This window comes from Cnephaeus nilssonii (assembly GCF_951640355.1).
Source record: "Cnephaeus nilssonii genome assembly, chromosome: 11".
Taxonomy (NCBI): Eukaryota; Metazoa; Chordata; class Mammalia; order Chiroptera; family Vespertilionidae; genus Cnephaeus; species Cnephaeus nilssonii.
The window spans coordinates 87,206,433-87,228,973 of NC_137082.1; the positions used below are offsets into that span (position 1 = coordinate 87,206,433).

Consider the following 22,541-nt stretch of genomic DNA (forward strand, 5'->3'; position numbering starts at 1 on the left):
AGGACAACCCGGAATTACAAAACGGAGCACAACAGCACAGAGGACAGGAGAGGAAGCACGTGACGCCCACGGGCCGAGGCCGCCACGCGCTCCCTCCCCGCCGTACCTGGGATGGGCTGTCCGGGCCCGAGGAGGAGGCGCTGGCCCGCGTGCGATGCTTGGCAGCCCGCTGGCCCCAGCCCGCCAGGCACAGCTCTGCTTTCCCCAGCAAACGTGGCAGCGCAATCTCCTGACCACGAACCTTCTGCTCCTGAGCTACCACGGCATCCCCCCGCCTCCCAGGCCACTAATAAATGGCTTCACGGTGGGGCCGGGCTTTGCCAGGGGTCAAGGGTTTTCGTGTCTGTCACGGATTCTGTCCGGGCCGCTGCAGGAGGCATCTTTACTCTAAATGTGCAGATGTGGCTCCCAGAGCCCAGGCAGGTGCCCAGAATTGCCCAGGAGGTGACGCCAGAGTGTCTGGGCAGGTGTCTGAGCCCAGCTGCTCTGACTGCCCTGGGCTGCAGGGGCCTGGATGGGCTAATGGAGGCAGATGGGGGTCAGCTGCCTCGAGGGCTGCCTCCCCCTGGCAGCCCCTCCGGTGCATCCATTTCAAGTGCTCCTTGGCCTCCTTATCTGTCCTCTTCACTGAGGAACCAGCTGGACAGAGGGTGAAGGAGGGGGCTACCCTCTTGGCTCTGGGAACCAGGCCTCCCCTGGGGTAGGAGGTTCCCAGTCACAATACAACTCCACTTTGTATGTGATTTACAAAGCAAAGCACCTCTCCATACATTTTTTTTTTTTTTGGTTTCATTTCCCTGATAATCAGTGTTATGAATGATGGTAGCTTATATTCAAAGAACAAGTTGCAGTCGATCCCAACTACGTCAATGGATCCTCCTCACAGCCACATAGGAGATATTATTCCCATTTTTCAGGTTAGCAAACGAAGGCTCAGCGGCAATAACTGGCACCACAGCTGCTGCTCAGGCTTGTGGGCCCCGTGACCAACCAGCACACGCTTCCCTCCGGCTTCACAAAGGCAGGAGGGTGAGCACCCTGAGGCCAGGAGGCACAGCACGCAGACCCGCCAGCAAGCTGTGTGGGCGCGGGGCCTAGGGCTGCCTGCTGGGCCAGGCAAGGACCTTCACTGGCGGGGTCGTGGGGAGCAGCGTGCGTGCCCAGGGGGGCAGGACATGTGTTGTTTCATCACTGATGAGCGGCTGTTTATACGGTGTCTGCAGGGTACTGTGTCTCTAAAACTGGAAGACTCCGAGTTCTGGGACATCTCAGCTGTGGGGCTGTGGGCCTGCCTCTCAGTGTTTGAATGGCTGTCCTGGGCTGTCCTGTTCAGCAGCCCCGATCACACCTGTCCCGCCAGGCTCTGCAGCACAGGCTGCTCGTGGGTCACCCCCGCCCCTCCGGGCCGGTGCCTGCCTTCCTCACCTTCCTGACTCTGAGACCCTTCCCTCCGGCGATGTTCCCTCTGCTCCTCACGCACTGAGCTCCCTGCTCGTTGTGTCTGTCTGAGGCCTTCCCAGTCCCACCTCTTCCTGCTTAATGCCTGGTCTCCAAGGCCAACTTTCCCTACTTCTCTCTGCCTGCTTCCAACACTCCTTTTAGGGAGTCGAGGGGGGGGGGGTTTCCATGTTGAGAGAAAAATAATTGACTGTAGTTATGCGTAAAGGGAAAAACAATCGAGGGAATCTGACACCAATGTGTGAATGACTAATAGCAACCATCTCCCAAGTGAATCTCTAATTGGTGCAATTTCAAGCCGTCAGATTACCTGAAGAATGCGAGTGGGAGATTCTGTGCTGAAGAAGGTTCAGCGGCATCCTTCCTGCAACTTGCAACACTCACGCCTTGTCCAGTCTTTGCCTGGACCTTTGGGGGGGCCCTGGACCCCCTCTCTTGGTGAGGACAGTGCCCAGTCTTTGCCTGGACCTTGGGGGGGGGCTGGCTCCTGGACCCCCTCTCTCTTGGTGAGGACAGTGCCCAGTCTTTGCCTGGACCTTTGGGGGGGCCCTGGCTCCTGGACCCCCTCTCTCTTGGTGAGGACAGTGCCCAGTCGGATGCGTGGCACCCAGCTCTGGCCTTCCCTTTGTTGCTCTCGTAGGGCCACTCGGAAAGGACAGGGCCGGCTGGCACTGGGGAGACCAGCAGAGCAGATACCACCGAGTCTTATGTCCCAGGAGTGGCCTCTACAGAAGGGCGGCCGCTGGCCTGGGCCTGCAGCACGGTGTCTGCTAACAACTCCAGGAGAGCTAGCCTGAACAGTCTCCGTGAACACCCTTCCCTGGAAATTACCCGCTGATTCATGGAGCGAAGCCTTAAGGGATGCCGGTCCATGCCAATCAATATATAGACCTAAAATTCCCTAGAAGGGAGTTGATTTATGGAAGAAGGAAAACATATATCATACTTGGAAAATTTAAAATAGCTCTCTTCCTAGAGAATAAATGAAAAATTCATTTCTATACTCCACCCTCTGAATCCACTCAACTTGCTGTTGTATAAATTTTTTAAAAGTCTGACAAGATCCATAAATTTTCTGATCTCCCCCCCCCCCCCACCCCAGGAAGTATTTTGGTTTCCACTCAGCACCAGAAAGGGCTGCATCCAGGAAGGGACCCAACGCCTCACTACGGAGCCAGCCCTGCCGGGAGCGATGGCAGAGGACGGCCGAGAGGCGGCAGTGGGTGGCACCACGTCCCCCTCCTCCCGCCTTGAAAAGTCTACCTCTCAGGTGTGGCTGAGAACACAGCCCAGTCAGGCCTGGTTTTACTTAGCAGCCTGGGAAGGTAGAGCAGAGCAGTGTTGAGCTACCTCCAACTCTCTTTCCATCCTTCCTCCCAGTGCACATTCGCTGACTCATCGTAGGGAGGCTGTGTACCGCGTGCGATGAGGTCACAGATGAGGTGACTGACTCTGACCTGTCTGGCAGGAGAACACTGGACTTGGGTCCTAACAGCAGAGATTTCCAGGCAGAAGAGAGGAGGTATGGGGAGAAGAGAAGAGCATTCCGGGCCGTGGAGCATCAGGAGCGAGGCATGGGAAGTGGGAGGGATATGGCAGGTGGGACTGGGAGGCCAGTGGGACAGAATGAAGCTGGGAAGGGGAGGGGCCTGGTTTGGGGGCCTCCAATGTCATAAAAGGGGCTAGACTTCATCCTGAACTAATTTTTACTTTTCTAGAATTAATTAACCAATCCCTAACATTAAAAATGGATGTGTGTGTGTGTGTGTGTGTGTGTTTGAAAGACAGAGACAGAGAGAGAGAGAGGAAGAGAGGGTGAGAGAGAGAGAGGAGAGAGAGAGAGAGAGAGAGACTAAGACTCTGGGAGAGTACGTTTTTGAACACTAGATGTTAGCTCTTATATTGCAGCTGATTGTTTATGATAAGAATTGTCCATGCTCCCACCCTCGCTTTTGATTGCTTCACTACTCCACAGAATACACACCAGAGAGGAAGAGCAAGGGACACAGAGAGGCGAAACCTAAGCTGGTAACACGTCCTTTCTGGCCTGTTCACGTCCCACAGCATGTTTGGGAGAAGCGGGAGCCTGAGCGACTATGACTTCAAGCCACCTAGTTGTAAACAGAAGAGAATGGGGCAGGAGGTGAAACCTGGAATGATGTTTGACCATCTTCCCCTGATGGAGACACTGTTAACTGTAAGGAAGAAAGTGAGTGCATGACTGTGTGTGGGTGTGCTTGTAAAGTATGGGTCAATCGAGAAAGTTTACATACATCCATGTGTATATGTGTGCACACACACATATATTCATACTTCTATCTAACATGCACATGGTATTTTCCAAAGTGCTGGTACGTCCATTATCTTTTTAAACCCATACGACCACCTGGTGAGCCGTGTCGTAACAGTACGTTTGAAATAAATTCCCAGGAAGGTAACTGACTCAAGACCTTCCGCTGCAGGAGAAGAGCTGGGACCGCGACAGTTCAGGTCTAGCTCCAGCAATCTCCCTAAGGAGTTATCACTGAGTTCATCCTCAGCTCAGATTTAGCTGGTTTTAGATCGGGACATAATATTTGGCGCTGGAAGTACACCAGAGACTCTGGAACATACACACCGTCACTGAAATTACACCCCAGCCGCCTTCATTATTATCTTTTTATGATGCCTTCAATAAATCTTAAATATACACAAAGAAGAAAGAGGGTAGGATAATTTCAATTCAAGTTTTGTAAAAAAAATTTATTGCTTATCATATCATAATCATTGTGTTATATATATTACAGGCACTATTTAAAAAAAAATCATGTTCTTTCCTCAAGGGGAATAAATTCATGCATTACCTCTAACAAGGCAAGTATAAGTAGGAACTATATAGACCAGTATAATAAAATACATCGAACCACACAGACGTAGGATAAAGCAAGGAGAGGTTACTCAGTCAGCACAGTTTGTTGTGTGCGGTGTCTGAAGTCTGAGTTTACAAAGAGATCGTCCCCCAAGGGGAAAGGCTGATAAACGAGACAGGATTTAGAAGCAGACGCCGGACCAAAGCCTCTAAATTCTCCCCTAGGTGAGTCTAGGCGCCGGAAGTCAGTGCGGAAGTCAGTGCGTGTGGATGGCGTTTGCTTGTTCCTGGTAGAACTGCCTCCCGGGCCTGGGGCGGGGGAGGCTGCCGTTAACCTGCCTGAAGGCCAGTGTGAGCGGCACTGTCCCTGGTGCTGGGCACGCCCCTCCTGCAGAGCCCTGAGGGAAGACTTTCCTTTTACTTTTTACGCCAACAGAAACCCGGTCCCCTGAGAACCAGTATTTCCGTCCCAATAAAACCGCCAATTATGGCTTCGCTGTTGGCCTCCTTGCCGGCGAGCTCAGAATACTCCCGTCCCTTACAATGAGCACATGTGCACTTTTTCTTTCCTCCTTTGATTTCTCTAGTTTATGAAGTCCTTGTTTATGTTGTATTTGTTGTAAGCTACTTCAGGTCCTTTGAAAAAAGGGGCTTGAGTATAAAAGCAAATAAATGCAAACTCCGCCCCCCCCCCCCCCCCCCTGCAAGCAGACAAGGCACTGCTGACATCTGGGTGTTGGCAATAATGGCCTTGCCGTGCCCAGGCAGCCGTGCCCGCTGCTGGCTGCCTTTCCAAGACGCAGCCGCGGCCGGGCTCCCTCCGTGGGGAGGAGCAGGAAGGAAAGGAGGCAGCAGTGCTCCTATGGGCGCTGCCGGGGCCTAGCCCTCTGCACACGAACGTCCTGACTGCATCTACGGGTTTGTGAACTTCCTGGTCCACTGAGCATCTGAAGAAGGCGTTCGTTGCCTGGGAAACGGGAGAGCAGTCCCAGAGGGAAATGGACAAAGCCAGGCTGGCTGGTTACAGGAGGACGGCTGCTCTCTCTCTCCACCAGGAGGGCGGTTGTATGGGACCTTACGTCCTTTTCTTACGCACACGCCCAGGAAGGGAGGGAAAGAGGCTGCCTGCAGAGGGAAGCGCACAGCCAGGTCTTCCTGTCTCCCAGGACCCCGTGTGTGGGAAGTACGTAGCGATGGCCCATGTGTGCGTTCACGGGCAATGATACAGGCTGCCAATGCGTGTCCTCCGCCCAGGGGCACTGCCTCTCATTAAAAGTGGACTTTCGTTTTAGTAATTTTTTCCCCCCACAAAATACAAAAGAATGTAATACATTGTCTTTATTGTCTGACATTACAGATTCGTTTTACACTTTTCTTTCTTTCTTTCTTTCTTTTTTTTTTTTTTACAGACCAGGGGAATGAATAAAGGTTAAAAATGTGTCCAGCATTTTGCAAACATTCTTTGTTACACACGAACACACACAATGAATAATAGGAAAGAGAATACAGAAGAATTAAAAGGCAGGTTGAAATCGGACAGGCTGTCGTTCTAATCGACCCGTGGGAAGAAGGGGAAACTTTTTGATAGTACTGGGGGCGGGTGTGCTGTCGTACACAGCTTGGTACATGCACTGGAAAGTGAAGCTGCTTTGTTTTGCTGCCACTGGATTATGATTACTTTTTGAGTATGCTGCTCCCTCTGCTGGCCTCTGAACCACAGGGTTAGACACAGGGTTTCCGTTTAGGAGTTTGGGCCACAGTGCGGGCCTCGGTGTCCCTATTCCTAGAGATGGAGGTGAGGACCCTGGGAGCTCCCAGAGCAGAGAGGTTCTCAGTGAGCAGAGGAGGCCGAAAGTGTCCTATTCGTTTGAGATTACGGTCACCCAATGGTAGGGATTCCGCTTGGGAGAACGAAACACTGGGACGTGAATAAGTACCGAATAGAGTCTTTCTCTCAAAAGATTGAGCACATTTTGGTGAGCAGTGGGGAATTGGGGCTTAATAATTATGTAACAAGAAGAGACAGAGTTGACTAATTTTTATAAAAAGAGGTCCCACACCTTTTCAGTAAAATGGAAACTGACTGGCTACTCGCAGCATCACAGGATGTCCCGTGAGCTTCGGTATGTTGTGGGTTTTACCTAGTGTAGCTTTAGCGTCTGTGATGGGTACCTTCCTATTAGGAAAAGGGTTTGCTCCACAACCCAGAGAAGCATGAGGCTGGTTTGATATTTAGACCCCCCCCAGAGACCTAAAAAGTGTCCCACAAATTACAATTTGTTCCCTCTTCTCAAAAGTGTAATAGTTCTTCTTTTGATGCTGACAGAAGTCATAGTTATAAAAAATGCTCAATTTAACATATTTCAATTCAAGCACTATATTGAAAAGGAAGCAAATTAGTATGATTTTTTTTCTCTTTCCAAACTGAAGCATGAACATACATTAGAGGCAAAAGCAATGAGAGAAACAGCAGGACGGCAGGCCCCTCCACTGTTAGTTAAGACCTGCAGTAGGGAACATAACTTACTCCCTGCTTCAGTTCTTCTTCCTACAGAAAGATGGAACCAATAACAGTTAGGTTACCCAGGGTTCCGAGAAGAGCATACATACACGGTGAAGGGAAGCAGGTGGGGACACATCAACACAGCTTTGGTGGCAGGTCAGCTCTCTTTCTACTCAGTGACTTCAGTCCTAAAACTATAGACTCATCTCCTTCCTCCCTGTGCCAACTATCTTTCAGCACAACCTGCCTGTCCTGGTGTGTGTACATCCTGATACCTTAGGCTGCTCAGTTAGGTCGATGCCCCAATGGCTGGGGGTAAACAGACTTTCATCCAGTGCGATGGTGATAGAATTTACAGGAATATAAGCAGGGGGATGCGTGCAAAGCTCCCTGTCACTTAGTGAAGAGGAAGAGGGGATCGGCCTTCTTCATTTGGTATATTTGGAAAGGAAAGCAGAAAGAGCTTCTCAGGGTCATCAAATGAGAGGACAGGCCAGAAACAGCAACAGGTTGTTAATGACCTAGTCCCATCTTAACACATACAGAACCACAGAAACCGAATTCTACACATGGCATGTCTAACACACTGACGGTAGTGTAGTAACGAGAAAGCTCCCAACACCGATGGTGGGAAAAGTCAACTAAGGAATAAAAAAGAGTAAAGGAAACGAAAGAAAGAAGTGGTAGTGTACAGCAGTGCCTGACAGGTTCCACGGTAGGTTTCAGCCAGTATTTGTTAAAGAAAAGGAAGGAAGGAAGGAAAGACGGGAGGGAGAAAAGGAAGAGAAAGAGGAAGAGGAGGAGGAGGAGGAGGAGGAGGAGGAGGAGGCTAGGAAGGGAGAGGGAGAGAGGGAGGGAGGGAAAGGAGAGAAGGAGGGAGGGAGGAAGAGAGAGAGAGAGAGAGAGAGAGAGAGAGAGAGAGAGAGAGAGAGAATATGAGAATACAGAACAATAAAGGAAGGTGTGCCAGGGATGTGAGGGACCCATGAATGGACTGGGAGTCAGGACCTCTGCCTCACAAGTGAGCGGCCCCAGGGGCTGTGCCTCTGTCATCATAAGGGAAGTTCTAGTCGCTGCCTTTGGCACGAACAGTTGCAGCCCATCCTGGCTCATGCGTGTCTATGTCAGGCCGGGGGACCGCACAGCACTGAAACTTCTACTGGGCTGACTACGGACACGTGGCCACAATTAGTCTATTTTTGACTTACAGTGGGACTCAGTGTACACTGAACAGGGGCCTAGGGCTTATGAAAGGAAGAATGTCACTTCCCAGGAGAATAATGGTTCCAACACTCTGCAGAGGACTCCTAGAGCTCCTCATTGAAACTCTGCCTTCAGAAAAGTAAGGAGATCAATAACATTTTCAAAGAAGTTCAACTTTATGAAACTAGATTTGTTAGTAATTTATCAGGAATTTCTTTTTGGCCCAAGAAATGAATATTCCTCAGGCAACAGGAATAAAAAAAAAAGGAGATATTTCCATTTACAGTTTGCATTCGAGATCCATGGAACTTATGTGACTTGCTGCTAAAGCCACCCAGGTAAGATAAAAAATTTTACTGGAATTAATAAAGCTACTCCTCTGAATGAAACTACGATCACCAAAAGTTAATTCATCACTACATCTTCATTTCATGAATTAGACATTAACTTCTGTTCAATTTAATCAGAACTGCTGAAAGCTAGTAAAGTAAACGTTTCTAAATAAGTCCAGTTTTATTACGTTCAAGGACACATGAAACTGGAAACAAGCCGAGAAGCTGTTCCATGATAGTCATCAGGTTCCAGAAAACGGATAAGGGTAAGCCCGCTACTTGACTGCTATCATGTGATGTAGCTGAGAAAAGTTCTGATGTCTGAATTTAAGACTGCATTTTGGGGAAATCACATATCGGGATTATAAAAAATGATGCACATTATGTGCACAAAATTTCACAAATGCCAACGTCTTACCTTGAGTAGCTTCATGAGACCTTCTAACTGGACCATCAGCTCCCGCCGGCTCTCCTGCAGAGCGGACATCCTCTGCTCCAGCTCGTCCTTGCGCTGTCTGAGAAAGCAGCAGCCGTCATCAGAAACAGCATCCAACAGCCCAGTCACTCACACTTCCCATCGGGTGGGACTAGGGGACCCCCAGGGAAGGGCATCTCTGGGTGTCTGACATGGTTACTAGGCAGGGAACTGTCCAATGACTGAGCCATTACAGCTCTGAGGTGTACATTGATTTGTTAGAAATCATACTAAAATAGAATTAAAATCCTTTGGACACTTCTCCCCTTTTACGCTGGATTAGCCTTAGATAAACTCTTTTTTTGAAAATATTTTTATTCATTTCAGGGAGGAAGGGAGGGGGAGAGAGATAGAGACATCAATGATGAGAGAGAACCATTGATCGGCTGCCTCCTGCACGCACCGCACTGGGAATTACGCCCGTAACCCAGGCATATGGCCTGACCGGGAATCGAACTGTGACTTCCTGGTCCATAGGTCAACGCCCAACCACAGAACCACGCCAGCTGGCCAAGATGAACTCTTTTCTTAATACTTACTATGTCATGGCCCCTGTGCTATGTTATTGGGTTTCCTTAACACAACAAATAAAAACCAAACCATCCCTGAAAAAGGCCAATCCCCATCCAGCTGGGAGGGGTCAGTGGTTAAGTGTTGACCCATGAACCAGGAGGACATGGTTCCATTCCTAGTCAGAGCACATGTGGGGGTTTCAGGCTCAGTCCCCAGTGAGGTATGTGCAGGAGGCAGCCAATCAATGATTCTCCCTCATCATTGATGTTTCTATCTTTCCCTCGCCCTTCTTTTTCTCTAAAATCACCAAAAATGTATTTTTAAAAAAGAAAAAGGCCAATTCCACAAATTCTCCAAACCCAAGAATCCTCTTATAAATCTCACAGAAAACACTTATTACCTTAATGTTTGAAAATTGGATTTAGAAAAGTACATTTTCCATCTGTTCCATCCTTAGTATGCAAAGTAGTGCCTTTCAGAGGTCAAATATTAATGTTGCATAGTTATTACAGTCAATCTAAATTTTTTGGTTTTGGTTTGCTTTAAGTGAAGTCAGAATAAAGAAATTCCTATATAATTGTTTTAACTAAAAATAATCTACAAGGCTTGTCTTTGTTTAATTTAATTTTGTTTTGTAGAGCAATTAAACTGCTGACAAGAATGGAATTGTCACGCATGACAATCTATACTCTTATTATTGATGTTGACACTAAGAGGTATCAAAAATATCCTTAAGAGGGGGAATAAATGAAACAGTCTGAAGGTGAGTATTAATGGCTCACATTTCTGAAGTATATGTATGCATTTCAAATCAACTTAAAATTCGATTATTTAGTGACCATTAGTGACTAAGTAATACATTTTTTCTTGCCCCAAAGGCTTCCCTGTCTGAGTCGGAAACAATGTGTGGATATTTTAACCGTATGTGCATTAGCGCAGGGGTGGACATGCCCCGTGTCATGGCACAGACACAATATTAGGTGGAGCTACAGCAGGGACTCTGCGATGAAAAGCTGACAATCTGCAAATGAAATGTCACACTGAGTTAGGCCAAGGGCTCATCCTATGGAAGGATACTCTGTGGGCGGACAGGCTATAGAGATAAGTGCGACACCTCTAATTTGCTTTCAGATAGGCTCACTCCATAACGAATGACAAAGTTAAAATTTATAAACACACCTCAACTCTTTTTGAATATATTTTCAGCTTTTTCTTGCCACTTAAGGCTTACTGCCAGAGCAATCTTTCCTTTGATTTCCTTAACAACTGCCTCTTTCCTGAATCCTGGGGATAAGGAACAGCAATTCTATGCAAGAGTGAATGCGGAGCAGAGCACATAGGAAGTGTTGGGTTAGCACACAGAAATGCCCATCAGATCATCCTAGTTAGTTGTTAGATCTGGTTTACAAACTTGGCTTTCAGCTTTGTGTGGCTAAAGTGAAAAGGAAAATATGATCGTTTAGAAAGGTCACAGTGCTCTTCAGATAAAAAAATAAACTATGATTTCACGAGGAGCAGAGCTCTGCTCCGTTCTCCCCTCTCCTGTCCCTGAGCTAAAAGAACTTGGGCCAGTTGGTTTCTCAATAAAAGGGCCCGGGAAGGAGGTAACGGAAGGAGGAGACCTCTCTCAGAGCTTCAAAAAGGCGTTTCTGTGGCTGTTTGACTTGGCTTCCCCTCAATGTGAACGGAGGCCAGAGTAACTATGCAAGAGGCCATTGTCTTGGAGTGCTTTCAAAATATGACATGATGAAAGAATAAAGCTTAGAACACTGGGAGCTGGGTTTCTTAACCTGGGATGTCAGGGCATCTGTGAAATCCACAAATTGTGAAAGTGCTTAGCACAGAACAAGTGGTTTATAAGTTCCTAGAGAAATATTCTTTTTAAAAAATATGGTTTTATTGACTTTTAGAGAGAGGAAGGGAGAGGAATAGAGAGATAGAAACATTGTTGAGAGAATCATCGATTAACTGCCCCCTGCATGCCCTCTACTGGGGATCGAGCCCGTAACGTGGGCATGTGCCCTGATCTGGAATGGAAATGGTGATCTCTTGGTTCATGGTTGAAGCTCAACCGCTGAGCCACATCACTGGGCTAGAGAAATACTCTTAAAAGGAGGGTATTTCTTTCAGGCAGAAGAAATGTGTAGAGCAGGGGTCCTCAAACTTTTTAAACAGGGGGCAAGTTCACTGTCCCTCAGACCGTTGGAGGGCCAGACTATCGTTTAAAAAAAACTATGAACAAATTCCTATGCACACTGCACATACCTTATTTTGAAGTAAAAAAACAAAACGGCAAAAACACCCGCATGTGGCCTGGGGGCCGTAGTTTGAGGACGCCTGGTGTAGAGTATGAAGGCAGGCAAAGCAAATCAGCTGGGATTAGGTGTCTCAGGCCTCAGGCCTCAAGCCTCAGGTGTGGGGCACCAGCTGACAGTGAGGGCCAGAGGGACATGGGTTCTTGTAGGCCAGACTCCTTCGTGTAGCTCTAGGCTCAGCTGGGGCCAGAGGGACATGAGTTCTTGCAGGTCAGACTCCTTCGTGTAGCTCTAGGCTCAGCTGGGGCCATGGGAATACCAAGTCAGGACCAGAGGGAAGAAATGTCAGTTGGAAAACTCATCAACAGTGACCCAGGCACATCAAGATGCCTTCCCAGACTGGATTATCCAAATGGAACCAAATACGTTGGAAGGCAAATGCTAACTGGTGGGAATTGATGGAAATGCTGATGAGAATGGGACAGCCAGTAGAAGGGGCGTAAAGGACATTTCAGGTGGAGAAAAAGTCCTCAGCTGTGTAGATGAGGGACCACTCTGCTTCCGAGTTGCTTTATGCAGTTATATTTCTGCGTGTATCCAACTTAACCTTTTGCACTCGGATGTCGAGTGTGACTCAACACGGTTAGCATCGGTAGCAGCTCGTATGAAAAAAGCAAGCGAGTGCAAAGGGTTAATTTTCAACTTGTGAGCTTGGAGGACCTATTTCGTGAAAGATACTTTCAAAGAGTCCTTCCTTTTATATGTCTTTGAGGAGGAGGAAGATGTGAAACGTCACTTTGTCCTTCTCTTCGTTTTCACCCTTTCTGGGGATGGTGTGGTAGAATGTGCAAGAGTTTCCAATCATCTCTCTGGAGAGAGACCAGAAATCAAACAGGTCGGAAAGGAAGAATTCCTGTTTCGTCCGGTAACTGATTCAGTTATTCTCAAGTCTGATGTGACCTCAGCAGCCCCACCAGGCGCAGGTTCTGTAGATTTCCTTTCCGAACTCAGATTTACTCCTGTGGAGGGTTGGTCCCACCAGCCAGGCGCATGGGTCCCAGCCGAGGGCAGGCAGGGCCTGCAGGCTGGGCCAGCGGTGCTGCCGTGCTCAGCTGTTAACATGTCTGAAGAGCAGGGTTAGAGCGGAACCCCCAGAAACATCCACGGCTCCCATCACGAGGTATTTGGTAAAAAAAACAGAGCCAAACAGAACCTGCCTCATTTAGTCGCTTCATATGGAGAAAGTAAACGACAGCCTAATTCTGGCAAAGGTTTCTGAAAAGAGGCATCGGTACAATCATGGCCCACTTGGCAATGGGGCTGTGCTCTGGAAGAGCCATCCGTGGGTGGTTTTGTTGTGTGAACATCACAGAGGGCACTTAACAAACCTAGATGGTCCGGCCGGCACACCTAGGCCACATGGTGTAGCCTACTGCTCCCAGGCTACACGCCTGTATAGCACGTTCCTGTCTGTGCAAAGCAATATGAGATCACATCAAGCACAAGACAAAACGATGCTATCAAGAGACAAAGTAAACACAAGATGTGTGAGGCTGCTGCCGCCGGCACAACGTGGCATACTGTTTTACAGCAAACGATTTTTTAAAAATAGAAAGAGGCTACACTAAAATGATGATAGAAGGTATAGTATTGTAACTACATAAGGTGGAGCATGGTCGTTTATTATCATCGTCCAGCATTATGTGCTGTACAGAGTTTTATGCGCTATACTTCACCTGCCTGGCAGCTCAGTAGGCTGGTTGACACCAGCATCCCCAACGCACTGTGCCACTACGATATGACGGCCACGACATCATAGGCAACAGGAGCTTTCAGTTCCATTACAGACTATGTGACCACCACCGCCTATGCTGTCTGTTGTCTACTGGAACAGCGCTATGTGGCACATGACTATACGTAAGAAGTATGCCCCGTGTCAGGAATATATTTGGCACCCAAACCGAAAGATGGGGAGTATGCTGTCCTTGCTAACAGAAAGTACCTTGTGAAACAGGACACTGCTACGAGGGAATGCCTTGGAATTTATGTTTGTTTTGTTTGCTACACACGTAGGTTTGAGCATGTGCCATATGCAAGGCAGGGAGAGGAGCCAGTTTGACACGGAGCCCAGGCATGCCTTCCCTTCTCTCACGGGAGCAGAGGGAGCCACGGCCTCACCCACATCCTGCTACTTCTACCTTCCCGACTCGGAGAAGGGCACTGAGGTTCGGGGGTTGGACCGGTGACCTAAGGTCCTTTCCAACACAAATGCCCTATGTTGACAGGGGAGGTAAGCCCAGGTCTTTACTCTCAAATGCAGCACAAGGAGGTGTGGGGACCATGTTTTGAGATCTGTAAGTAAAGCTATTAGGGTCCCAGATTTAGAGAAAACCAGTCTCCCTTTTATGGGTTCCAGGTACATATTTAAATGTAAAAATGTTTTGATCACTTGTATTATAAACAAGCTTTTGAGGGTACAAATAACTCAAGAAATCTGAGTTAAATTTTTTTCCAGTGAGAGATTTTGTTTCTGACCTAAAGGATGGCTTCCTTTGTCTGTATCAAATGAAAGAATAAAATAGAAACAGCTTCTCCCTCAAACCCCCAAATCTCAGCAATAAGGTGCGTGCGATTAAAGAACAAACGGAGGTCAGAAGCTGGCGAAGGGCCGGTGCTGGCCGGACTGCTAGGCCTCCTGGAAGACGCGGGCACCGGTCCCCCTGAGACCCGGGGGCTCCTCTTACCTGAGGAGCCGCAGCTCGGCCAGCAGAGTGGGGTTTTGCTGCGCCTTCTCCGGAGTGGGCTGCGAGGCCTGTTCATGCTCCAGCCGCAGCCGCTGGATCTCCTGTAAGATTTCTCTTGGGAGAGAGGAGGAAGGCAAGAAACCGGGGTCAGTCACCTCTCCGAGCATCCAGGACCTCACGTCTGAGCAGAGCGGCTCAGGGCCACCAGCGCCCAGAAGGGGTCTGAGCAGCACCCACCCTCCCTAACCCAGCTGAGTTTATGAGGCGTGGCTGCAGCTAGGGGCCGCGTGGAGGAGAGGGTCCGACTCCCTCTCGGGCCCATCGGAGCTGGGAGGAGGCTGCAGCACCCCGAGCCTTCGGGCTGAGCGTTCTCACAGGACCTGCCCCTCTCTCTGGCGGGAATATCATGCCGTGGGCATGTGCTCGGCCTGGAAGATTGCACGGCTAACGGGACAAACACGTGTCTTCCTGTTATTTACGGTCACACTGACACCAGACAGGGGCTGCCATTTCCAAGGCAGCGGGCTCAGAGGGGAACCAGGGATACAGGGTGATCGTTTCACAAAACGAAATAACCCCCCTCGCTCGCCAGGAATGACATCGCGCTCACGGAATTGATCTGAGAAGGTCACGCTTGGGCAGAATTCTCTCTTTTCCTCACACTGTCAGCCTTAGCGATGGGTCCCAATGAGAGCAGCCTTAGAGGGAAAGCGGTTTTGAGAGGATTCACTGTAATTGGTCTGTGACATTAGAGAGCGCTCGGCGTGACCTTTGTCAGGGGTGAGATTGATGTGGGGCCTGGGCTGCCCTGCACGGAGGTGAGCATCAGGCCGACCATAAAGGAGAGGCAACCTGTGTAAGGCAAACGGCCCCTAAGTGAGCGAGAAGCCATTAGCAAGGTAACAAGTCACATGTTCCTGGGGGCGGGGTGGTCTCCCAGCCAACACAGTGCGTCAGAGCCAGTGAGACAGAACAGAGCACCGGGACGGCAGGAGAACCGGGTGAGCCAGGGGGTGGCTTCCTCTCCGAAGGCCAATTCACCACGGTCTGCTTCACCAGCACACCAGCACCCAGAGGCCGGTCCCCAGCCACCCCCGTCTCCTGAGGACGGTGAGAAGGTTGGCTGCCATTCAGCGGGCTTCCACCTTTTTCTGGCTCCCCTTTGTGTTCCATGGTGAAACATTTAAGAGAAACATTCCACGGAACCCCAGCACGTGAGGGGAAGGGTGCTCCTGGTCCTTGCTCCCCCCTCCCAGGCGCCTCTCCGGAGGCTCCAGGGTCTCTCGGAGCTCAGCCTGAAACCCAGTGCCCTGGCTGAAGATCTCCAGGGCCAACACCCTGATATGCCAGGACTCTCCCTGGTTCTCCTTGTTGGTTGTAGGGATAGAACCATGGCGGAGCCATGTAGCCCAAGGAGGAAGCAGCTCTGATGAGAAAGAATAACGGTAAGCTATGGAAGGAGCCCGGAGTGCTTAGTCTATAAGGAGCTATGCTGTCTTCTGTAATCGTAGTCTATTTCATCCTCATAACAATCCTATTATATATAGGTACCACTGTTTTCTGTTTCATGAACGAGGACATCAAAGAGCAGGCCAGCGGGAAGACTTGCCCAAGTTCAATAGCACATTAGTGGCAGAGGTGACCTGAACGCGGGCTTGTTAGCTCCGGAGCTCACATACATCAGGCTCCCTCAGCCTTTGGTACTTGCTCTGGCAGGTCTAGCCCAGGCTCCTCAGACGTGGCCTTAAACATCCACGCAGGTGAAGAACCGGGGCATGTTAAAGCTTGACTGCAGGGTATCAACGGGCGCGCACTTTGATCAAAAAGCCACGCAGCCGAGCCGCCGAGCGGCCTTACCGGTTCTTGTTCTCCAGCTCTGCGATGAGCTGCCTCTGCTGCTTATTCGCGTCGATGGTGAAGGAGATGTCAGGAGCGCCTCTCTGCTGAGCTGGCTGCTGCAAAACACGAGGGGTGCACGGTTTACTGTCGAGGAGACAGCACTCATGAGACGTGCAGGTGAGAAAAAAGAAACAATTTCTATACAAACCAAAAAGCAAAGATATACAAATTAAATGGCCATTCCGCTCCCAAGGACCAACTTTTCTGTGGGTTTGAAGCACATCTACGCAATGAAAAGCAGAACAGAATCTTTGGCAGGCAAATACACAAAACGTAAAAAAATTGTCTTTTAGCTTTCTGATTTGAAGCCTTTGGGGAGCTATTTTATTCTGACCATGCTGTTCCCATTGCAACGATCCTCTCAGTATATGTGGGCATAAAAAACACTCACTGTTGAGATAACTCTTTCTCTAGAATTACTGTTCAACCACTGTAATATGCAATTAGAAATTTCATAGTTTTAAAATCATAGTTAGTATGACTTTCTTTTCTTCTTTTGGTTAATATACTTTTAGCATTTCTTTACATGTCATTTAACATATATATATATATATATATATATACATATATATATATATATTCATTCTTGGTCATGCAACCAGCTTTAACTGGTATATATGCAGTCATAACTTTCTCCATTCTTATAAAATTATACATATATATATAAAATTATACATGTATATACAGATACAAATTAACTCCTAACAAATTATACACTGAGTGGCCAGATTATTATGATCTCTGAACGCATAATAATCTGGCCACTCAGTGTATATTCTATATAATAAAAGGCTAATATGAACATTGTCCTCTCAACCAGGAGTTCAACCAGCAGGTAGGCCAGCCAACCGCCCATGTCCCCTCCCCCTGGCCCAGGCTGGCCGGACCCCACCTATGCACGAATTCATATACCGGGCCTCTAATAAATAAATAAATAAATAAATAAATAAATAAATAAATAAATAAATGTATGTATGTATGTATGTATGTATGTATGTATTGAGTGGCCATATTATTATATATTCAGAGATCATAATAATCTGGCCACTCAGTGTATATTATAAACAAATGAATCACTGATTAAATACACACACATAATATACCATATATGTGTGTGTGTGTGTGTGTTTGTGTGTATGTGTATTTAGTCAAGGGTTAATTTGTCATTTTCTATAAAAATAGGGTCAGATTCTCTAGGTCTGTTCCCTGCAGGTCGACGGGGGAAGGGACTACACAATAGATGTGTGCCCAGTAAGGTCTGGGTGACGTGGGAAAGTGCTTGTCTGTCAATCATACCTGGGAGCGAGTCACTGGGGGGTTGAAATCTGAGATACTTAAGTCCTAACCAAAGGGAATTCTCTCTCTCGGCCTCTAGCTCCCTTGAGACTCTTGTTGCAGACTCCACACACTGGCTTAATGCCTAGGCGTAGCTTAATGCCACGTGGACACAGCTCCACTGTGGACCAGGAGCTTTGGAAACTGGCTTTGCTTCTAGCTGTGCTGAAGCCCAGCTGCACCTTTTCCAGGACTGGTTTAAGGGAGATGGGACTTTGGGACTTTGGAAACCGAGGGATCTAATTTCATGTGGCTAAAAACCACTCATTTAAAACATAGGGTTAGGTTATGTATAGGTCCCTGCGTCTTGCGTTCTCTGCTCTATAGTACATTGTAGGAACTTCTTGATGTCAATATTTACTGCTTTTAAAACAATTAAAAAAAAATCTTTCTACCAAAGAATGCCAGACTTTTAAAAATGGTATCCGTTGCCTAAGCCCGCTTTTTAACATCCGGAAGGGGGATTGTAGGAAAGGTTACGTGTGGTAAATGTCTGGCTTTTGTAAAGCTTCTCTATAATTTTTTAATTAGCAGTTATTTTAAAAGAGAAATGATTTGGAAAAAAAAAGGACTAAGAAAAAAAAATAAAAAGAAACGATTTGCGTTGCTAATGAATAAGTCTGAGATCCTACGTTTTATACCCGAAATGCCTTTCTCTAGCTAAGTCCGGCACATGGCAGCTTTGACCTGTGACCCAGGCTTTTCTTCTGATTTCACTGCATACTCTTCTCTTTCCCGTACACATTTTACATATTATTGATAAAAGTAAAAACTTATCTGGGTCATTGCTGCGCTCTTTATATTAAGCGATCCAGCATTATCCAGAGAAATCAGGCGTTAGTCTGTTTCAGCAATGTCGTAACAGAATAACTCAAGCTACGATCTCTGGCACCAGAATGAGAGCTGAGAAGGGAAAAGATGGAAGGGGTGGGAGGCCAGACCATTCTTAGGTCTTGAAGAGCACAAGTAGCAACTCTGGACCTCTGCGGTTGTAGCACCAACTATCAGCAGGGGTGGGGAACCTTTTCCTGCCAAGGGCCATCTGGATATTTATGACATCACTCTCAGGCCATACAGAATTATCAACTTAAACATTAGCCTGCTGTGTTTGGTCAAACATTTAATTAACTCACCCCTCATGCTTTGGCAGGGCCAGACCAAATGACTTCCTGGGTTGTATAAGGCCAGGCGTCCCCCACCCCTGAGCTATAGGATCAACAATGAACACGACATCCTCTCACTCCCACTACTTACAGACGAAGTGGACTCTGCCGCCAGTCTTGCCGCGTACCTGGCGATCAGCCTGTGTTCCTCATCAAGCCGGTTTGAGCTCTCCAGCATACTATTGAGAACAGAGCGAGGAGACTGTTAGGCGACGGGAAGGATGGATGTATTCCTATCACCATCAAGGGTGTTGCTATTTCAATGTTTCAGTGCAAAAACTTGAAAACTATATAAAATCCTATTAGGCTAATGATCTCAGACTTGGATTTATAACATGAATCCATAACATGAATCTAGTATGTGGCCAGGAAGGTCACTAATAAATCCTGTCTCACTCACTCCAATTGTCTTCCTAAGAAAGCTCCAAAGAGGAGTGATGGTTTTGATGAACATTTCTGATAAAAGAATATTTTCTCTTTAATTTTATATTGCTTTTGATATTTTTATTTCCTCATAACACAAGTAATACATGTACAAAATAGGCATGTTAGAAAATATGAAAGCTAGATTAAAAAAAAAAAAAGCAAACAACGGTGGTCAGCCGGTAGTGATCCCCATTTCCTGGTGTTTACTCTTGTATGGGTTGGACTGACTAACTTGCTTCTCCCTTTAGTAAGGGCTGGACTTACTGACTTGCTTCTACGGAATATAATATAAAATATGGCAGGAGTACTGGAATGCCACTTCCAAGGTTAGGTTATAAAAGACCATGGCTTCCATCTGGGGCATGTTTTCCCTCTCTGAGCCCTTTTGGATTGCTTGCTCTGTGGGAAGCTAACTGCCATGCCATTAGGTGGCTTGTGGAAAGGCCCATGTCATGAGGCGCCGGAGCCAGCCAGCCAGCACCTTGTGAATGAATTCAGATGGGCAGAGCCTTCAGATGAGATCACAGCCCCAGCCCACAGCTTGATGGCAACCTCATGAAAATCCTCTTGAGTCACAGGCCCCTCCCTGTGGGCAGGGGAGGGCGGAACCCGAGAATCTGCATTTCTAACAAGCTTCTGAGATCCTCTGGTACTGCTGGTCTAACGACACTTTGAGTAGCAAGGACCTAGAAGATCTTGAAAATAAGATGGAACATCTAAACTATGTAAAATAGATCATTTTTCATGAGCATTTAACTGATATCCATGTGGTATGTGTGATATTTTCCAAACATTCCCTTATGACAGAACATTTTAGGATTTCAGGTTGACATAGGTATAGTATCGATCCCTGTGGATTGAGATTTTAATTGGCATACAAAAGGCTTGCAGTAAGAAAATAATTTCAAAGCGAAGGGAGTTAGTTTTGGAAAACCGATGCTGTAAAGCCGACGTTTGTCTTTATAACACGGTATGTGCACTCCGCAGTGGCTAAAAGCAGTAACTGAACTTCTCGTTGCAGCTTTAATGAGAAAGGAAGTTCCACTGCCTTTGCTTTAAACATAAAACTACACACAAAGAAGCAATTTAATTTGCTTTTAACATGTTTATCATTTCTGGCTGGTGCATCAGTGACGGTAAGCCTACTTAAACACTGTGTAGAGAATAGGGCCCCTTGCTCCGAGCCCAGGACAACGATGTGTTTGACAGCCTGAAAGTGACTTGGTCAAAAACATTTGTGAGTGTTTTGGTAAATAAATAACAAAAAAACTTGATAAAAAAACACCTCATGATCAAAGTGTCTTTTATCATGAATGACCAGCAAGTACGTATAAACAATAGGAAGGTTACATAAAAAAGCCTCCTGGAAATGTAAGACGTGAAATTATGGGATTCGGTCTAGTAAGCTGTAATTCATCCTCCATACTTCTCCTCCCCCAGCACTGACCGAATGAGGGGTGGAGTGATAGATTGCCCCTTTGTGCACACAAAGGATTTATGAGTCCACCTGTGCCATTTCAGCATGTTCAAATTATATAGGAGTGAATGAGGCATTTCTCTGATAAATTCCATTATTTCAAGACTTCAATTACAAATGGTTGAAAATGAATGGCCAATAATCCCTAAATCATTAAAGAAATACGGATTCCAACACTTGCTCTATCCCTGGCTATTCATTTCAAGACTTTAGAATCAGTAATGTTGCTACAAGACTATGATGAATTAAAAAGGGGCTGCTGTGTAGACTGAATCTTGAATGGGAAGATCTATTATTTTGAAAGCTCTCCAGCGTCTACCTTACACACATGGCCAGTGGCTGCTGCTAGTGGTTGAACATGGCACTCTAGGAAACTCAAGTGGCCCCGCTAAGCGATGACTTAGTCAATGGTGACTTAGCAAAGATTTCTGGGGACTCAGGGTGTATTCACATTTCTGGTTTCTTTGTTTCTCTGCAGTCTTGTTCTGACTGCCAGGGTGAGAAAGTCAACCAAATAATGTCACCCAGAGGGCACCAGACTAAGTGGTATGTTTACCTTAATATTTTTTTCCACTTGGTGATGGGAATTTTATCACCAGAGATTAATTTTTAAGGTCATTAGGCCTCAGGTACTACCCTTCTATTACAATGGAAATGGCTAACAGGAGGATTATTGCCTAAGAAAGCATGGTCCATTAACGCCAAGGGGAGGATTGCTTTAGGAGGTTATGGCCTATGTTTTGCAGTTGGTTGAGAGCAAAACGCTATACAGAGCCCTGTTCAGGCTGCCAGGAGTCAGTGAGCAGAAGTCAGGGCGGAAAAGAATGAGGTGATACTGGGATCCAGGAAGTGATTTTATGGGACTGAGGATTGAGGAGAAAAATCAAGGAACTCTCAATGCTTCAACTGTTGGCACTTTACTGTCAGGTTTAAAAGGAAAGTACAGGAAATCATAAACTGGCAATCTTCATGGATAATAATAATAAAATCTGCATAAGAATGGCTTCTCTATAGGGGCGCCTTCAAACTCCTTTATTGAGACCTTAACAACCCACTATGTCATAATCATGGACAAGGCCCTACATTCTATCTTCTACAAACTCCCAAGTTCCTCACTTCCTTCTATCCCAACTGTCACTGATATGCTCCGTGCCACTGTCATCTTTGCCTGAATTAGTGTAAAGGCCTCTCAACAGGTCGCTCCGATTTTAGATTTAGTCTTCCCTCCAATTCATTTTCTATCCTGCAGTCAGTGTGATCTTTTAAAAATGAGGTTGGCTGTAACAGTCTTATGCATGAAACCCTTCTATGGGTTCTCATTTTTGAAATTCTTAAACAAGCTGTATAAGGCCCTGCATCACTTAGCTGTATTTTTTACCCTGCTTACTCGGTAGCCTTACCAAATAAGCTCCTCAGAGGGACCTTGTTCTCTCTGCCCTGAATCATTTCTCTGCCTCCTCCACACACACCCACCTGGCTAATTCCTCTTCATCCCGCTCTTGGCTTTAGCTGCCATTTCTTACCTTTACCTCTAGCCTCCAAATTCAGGTTCTTAGCTTCTCATGTATTCTACAGCAGTCTGCACTGCACTGCCCTTTTTATAGCTGCGACCCCTTTGCATTTTAATTGCCTTTTCACTTGTCTTTATCCTTTGCTAAACTGGAACTCCTTTGAGGGCAGAATGGTTCAATGTTTTCACCATTAGCACAGTGCTTAGAACACGGCAATAACTACCTAAGAATTAGTTGGACAAAAGAATGAGTAAAGGTTAGCTCTCTTAGCTGGTACTTCCATGGTCTTTGGTTCACCTCTTCTATCTTTCTGGGCTCTGCATGCATCCTCAACACTTGGAGAAAACCAGAAGAATACAGGTTAAATACTGCACTTTAAAACTAGCCATGCTATCTAAA

At 47.0% G+C, this 22,541-nt stretch overlaps 1 protein-coding gene across 9 annotated transcripts in view; it reads right to left on the reverse strand.

Moving 5' to 3' along the window:
- DTNA (dystrobrevin alpha) overlaps window positions 1–22,541 on the reverse strand; it is a 305,164-nt gene that overhangs the window by 17,849 nt on the left and 264,774 nt on the right. For all 9 annotated transcript variants that reach the window (XM_079785103.1, XM_079785102.1, XM_079785104.1 and 6 more), the window contains 4 exons: window positions 18,820–18,907; window positions 16,189–16,286; window positions 14,332–14,445; window positions 8,763–8,859 (listed from right to left, as the gene is read on the reverse strand). In XM_079785103.1, the coding sequence (XP_079641229.1) occupies window positions 8,763–8,859; window positions 14,332–14,445; window positions 16,189–16,286; window positions 18,820–18,907 (397 nt within the window). The remainder of the gene's footprint in view (window positions 1–8,762; window positions 8,860–14,331; window positions 14,446–16,188; window positions 16,287–18,819; window positions 18,908–22,541) is intronic.